The sequence below is a fragment of the Lottia gigantea genome (genome assembly GCF_000327385.1).
Source record: "Lottia gigantea unplaced genomic scaffold LOTGIsca_12, whole genome shotgun sequence".
NCBI classification, from domain to species: domain Eukaryota; kingdom Metazoa; phylum Mollusca; class Gastropoda; family Lottiidae; genus Lottia; species Lottia gigantea.
The window spans coordinates 305,599-310,454 of NW_008707225.1; the positions used below are offsets into that span (position 1 = coordinate 305,599).

At 31.3% G+C, this 4,856-nt stretch overlaps 3 protein-coding genes across 3 annotated transcripts in view; 1 reads left to right on the top strand and 2 right to left on the bottom strand.

The window, feature by feature from the left end:
- The window catches only part of LOTGIDRAFT_156706 (hypothetical protein), a gene marked incomplete at both ends in the record, with an annotated part of 2,974 nt that extends 2,181 nt beyond the window's left edge, over window positions 1-793 (top strand). The window contains one exon of the mRNA XM_009047982.1: window positions 432-793. Coding sequence (XP_009046230.1) covers window positions 432-793 — 362 coding nt within the window. The remainder of the gene's footprint in view (window positions 1-431) is intronic.
- Window positions 794-2,500: 1,707 nt separating this feature from the next.
- LOTGIDRAFT_156707 (hypothetical protein) lies at window positions 2,501-3,208 on the bottom strand (the record flags this gene model as incomplete). The annotated part of the gene is made up of 1 exon (XM_009047983.1): window positions 2,501-3,208. The coding sequence occupies one exon, from the start codon at window positions 3,206-3,208 to the stop codon at window positions 2,501-2,503; it is 708 nt and encodes a 235-aa protein (XP_009046231.1).
- Window positions 3,209-3,408: 200 nt separating this feature from the next.
- LOTGIDRAFT_156708 (hypothetical protein) lies at window positions 3,409-4,856 on the bottom strand (the record flags this gene model as incomplete). Its single annotated transcript, XM_009047984.1, has 2 exons — window positions 3,409-3,764; window positions 3,866-4,856. The coding sequence occupies 2 exons, from the start codon at window positions 4,854-4,856 to the stop codon at window positions 3,409-3,411; spliced, it is 1,347 nt and encodes a 448-aa protein (XP_009046232.1).

A 4,856-nucleotide genomic window follows, 5' to 3' on the forward strand; every position in this document is an offset into this window, starting at 1 on the left:
AAAATATTAGATGGTATAGTTTACGAAGAAAATTTTAAAACTCCACCCTATAGAGATTATATTTTAATTTTGAGAGATCTAAGAAATAAATATAAACGAGAAGGTAATATCGTAGGTAGTAATTGCATGAAATTATTAGGCAATTCATTGTATGGTAAATCTATTCAGAAGGATATAACTACATCGAGACATTTATGGAGTGAAGCGACTTTAAAAGCCAACTTCGATTCACACGTTATAAACTATGAAAAAGTAAATGATAGTCAATATATAGTTGAGATAAATTTGAGAAGAATTTGACTGTACACCTAAATCTACACGACTAACACCTAGTCATTTGGGATCATTCGTTTTATCTCACAGTAAAAAAATAATGAATAATTTTATTCGCGTGATAGATGGATTTTATAAGTCTGAAATATACTATACAGATACTGATAGTTTATACATTTCATCTAGCAATTGGGATAAATTAAATGAAGCTGGGTTGGTGTCCGAAAATGATTATTGTAAAGGAAATAATGATTACGGTGATGGTGGAATTATATTTGGTTTATATTTAGCGCCAAAAATTAAATACAATATCATTCTAACTTCCGACGGTATTCTAAAAGAAATTAAAACGTTTAAGGGTTACTCTAAAGATAAGATAACCGTAGACGATTATTTTCGATTAGCTAATGGTCACGATGTAACGAATGAATTTAAGAAACCATGGGTAAAAAGTTTCACCAATGGAGTAGTATTCCAAAGGATGATGATAAACAAAAAAAAGTTTTTAGAAGTTATCTAAATCTCGTTAAGAGAAAAGCACCAAACAGTGAAGGAATCATGTATCGTTACAACGACGGAAAAGAATTGAACATGGATGAAAACTACCAATTTGATGATTACGATTATCTAATTATTCAAGAAGAGAATGAAGAGTGTTAATTTTTTTGTTTTAAATGAAGTTGAATAACAATTTCCTCGTTACCAAAATCTATAAACCTATTTTTACCATCTTTGATTTCTAGATTAATATCTTTAATCATAAAGAATTAAGTGGTAAATACTTCGTTTGAAATGGTTTCTCTATAATTCTATATCCTATCGGTACAGTGAATGTTGGAAGACTAAATAATCTGACGTTTGTATTTATTGAAAAATCCACCGTTTATCAAATTGCAATGTATATTTTTGACATCGATATCATGCTCGATATTAGCTTTATGCGGTGCTAAAGTTGATTGGGTGTATACTCGTTTATCAAATCCTAGTAACGCATTCAATGAATTTTCTACGTTGAAATCAACTTGACTATTATTTTTTAATATCAATTTTATTTTGTTCAGATTCAAATTACCTTCGAATTCAATATTGTTTTTACCATTGACACTTCCTCCATATTCAGATAGGTATTCGTTAATGGCTATGTATTCGTAGCTTCCTGGTAGTAAACGTATGGTTTTGAACGTAACTCCATTATCTGTTGATATTTTTATTTGGTTATTTTTTTCGTTGATATTTCTAATGGAATTGTAAACAGAGAAATACTTTAATCCCAATTCATATTCTTGATTGCGATCGAGTTCGTACTCATAATCTAGAGACAATTTAATGTCTGATTTATTTGAGGTGATGACGAATACTTGTTCTTTATTTGACATTTTTAATCACGCTTTTATAATCATTTTTATCTATGATACCTTTTTCTAGGAGTCTTTTTAATATACAATTTACTTCATTATATTGTCTGTGTGATCGATATCCTTCCTTCATTGCCGCTAATATTATTCGTAATCTATTAAGTAGTTCCTCGTTGTTGTCGGATAAAAACGTTATACCTTGTCCAGATGCCACCATATCATCGAAATCGTCTATTTCTTGTATGATTGGTGTATAATCTTCTGCATAATCATCTGATACCTCTTCATCAGGAATAACTTTATTTAAGTATGTTTCAACTGCTTTCGATCTTCTTGTTTCGGGTCCCGATTTTCTTATTGCATGTAGAAATTTTGAGTATGCTAGTAAATCCTTGTAATCGGCAATGCCAATATACCTGCCATTCATTAAATCTATTAATCCTTTCGTTAATGTAAATATTAAGTCTTTTGTATCGATTTTGAATATAGGGGAATTTGCCCTAAATTTAATTCTAAATCCATTAAACAATAACCCCTCATCATCAATGATTGGTGTAATACTCTTTGGTAAATCTGCTTTAGGGTTTGAAAAAAGACTATTAATATCATCTAATGTCCTAATTATAATACCACCATATGGATTTGGTTCTGGGTGATGAGGTATGGGTTCTATAGGAGGGATGAGTCTCTTTTTAATATCCTCTTGAGATTTTAATATGGGTTGGAATAGAGTTTGTAGATTTTCCGTTAATCCGAGTTGTTGTAATCTGTTATTTTCAACTTGGGTCTTTATTTTATTCTTAGCCTTGATATATTCTTTATTTCTTTTTAAAATATTATTCCAATCGTTACTCATTTTTAAAAAAATAAAATTAACATATGTCAATCATAACTGTTTCACCTGCGGGTTTTCTAGTATTTACAAATACATATCCATGTTCATCTGGGTTTCTCCATTGAGCTTTACAAACTTTTTTGCATGTATCTCTGTCTATTCCCTGATTTATCGACTGAATGATTTGAGATAAATCTTTATCGTTTAATTCAAATAATAAAAAACAATTTGCATTTTTTCTAATAAACATAGAATCCATCCCGTAAAAAGATTGGGATCGGTATATGCAGTGACAGTTGTGATGTCTTCCCTTCGTGAAGAATTCTTGTTGAACAGCTTGATTTCTTTGCGCAACGCAGTCGTCAAACAATATTAAGTTCTTTCGTTTGCTATCAATATTAGACAAGTCTAGATCATTAACATTTTTCGTAAGAATCGTTGGATTCTTTCCTTCGATGTAGTTATCTATGATATCTTTTATTTCCACTTCTTCTTCGTTTTCTTCGTAATATTGAAATAGGTCTTGAACATCTTTCTTTGGTAGATATTCTAAAGCTTTGAGAAATTGATAATGCGATTGCTCTGGTGTTGTTGTGTAGATATAGAGAGAATCGAAATCTAAAAGGTTTGGTGTTGTCAACATGTTAAAAGTGAGATGAGTTTTCCCAGAACCGGAACTACCGCATATACACATGAGCATTGGGTTATTAGGAAATAATTCTGAATGATTAAATTTTTTGCCCATTTTTTATTATTGCCCATATTTATACTTTGAAAGATATATTCCTTCTCCAGTGTGTATATTTTATAAAAATATTCCACTACCCTTATGTTTGACTGTGATTTCTTCTGTGTCAATACTATCTACTAATTTATTTAATACTTGTTTAACAGTTTTCTTGGTTTCTTCCCCAAATCTTTTTCCAAATTCTTTTATTGTGCCTATCACATCACCCCTGAACCTCGTGCTTCCTTTTCAATTGCTAAATTATGTCTGCGTTCTTCAGCGGCTTTAGCATCAGCTGCTTTCTTTGCATTGGCAGCTTTGACTGCGGCAGATATTCCTCCAGTAGCTGCACCCGCCGCTGCAATACCACCAAATATTAAAGGTAGAAGGAAAGGTAAAAATCCACCTTCTTTTGCGTTCGCGTCAATTCTTTCTAAATCTATATCGTCTCTGACTTTACAATATTTGTATTTATCAATAAGTTTTTTAGTTATGCTGATTTTTTTACCGTTGAAAGTTATTACAGTTGGGGAATCTGTTTCAATAGCTTCTATTATTTTCATAACTAAAGTTTCTGGTTTCATTTTTAAGGTTGTATTTTTTACTCAATTCTTATCATTCTTCTATCTGCTATTTTAATTAAATGTTTTGCTTCTTCCAATAATAAACAATAACCTGTTAAATCTCCTTGTGTTTTTTCAATATGAATATTTATGTTGACTCCTGTTTTGAAAAGATCTTCTTGGTGAGCTGATAGATCAAAACAGAAGATTGGATGATTAAGTGCAAAATCTACATATTCAAAATGAGGTGGATTTCCAAATAATTCACACATATTTTTATAGTTTCTATACAATTCATTATAATCTTTTGTGGTTGGATTAATTGTTAAAGGTTGGTTAGGATAATTATCGTTGTTTAATCTTACTTGAACTTTATGGATTAAAGGATCTTGAGTTTGGTTTATTGCCACTCTGAAGACATTATTGTTATTCGTTTGAGAATCTGCTAAGTTCTTGAAACCAACCATTAAATATCTTGCTGGTTTAATAGTGTTAGTGATTGGCCAGGTGGATTCACCAGTTAAAGTCATGCTACCTACCGTATTACGATGAAGAAAAGCTATTTCAATATCTTTAGTTAATGAGTTGAATATTCTCGTTTCTACTTCAATTGATGGTGTTATTACGGGTATGAAAAGTTGGAGATTCGTTATTTCTAATTTTGCATCTGAACCATTCTCTCCAAAGAATATCTTATCATCGTTGATTTCTCTTCGTAGATGAATTTTATATGGTAACCCTATGGAAACCTTTCTGTGTTCCAACAGACCGAATAAAGGATATAATTTCCAATTTACGTAATTACCCCACCTATTATTCTCAACAATATTATTGTACTGAAGTACTCGTTTTTCGAATCCATGATTAGCTGCTCGTACTACTCTTTCTATTGTGTTTCGAGCAACAACTCTCACTCTAGCTAAATCGGCATCATTTGCAAGATTTCTAACCGGTTCTTTTAAAACACTTCCATCGCCAACATCGGGTATCCAACCTGAGACTGAATCGAAATCTTTAGGATATAAAACTGTTTTCAACATTGTGTCGAATTCCCCAGGGTGTTTGATTGTTTCTATCGGATTTGAACCAGCTTCCAAAACCAT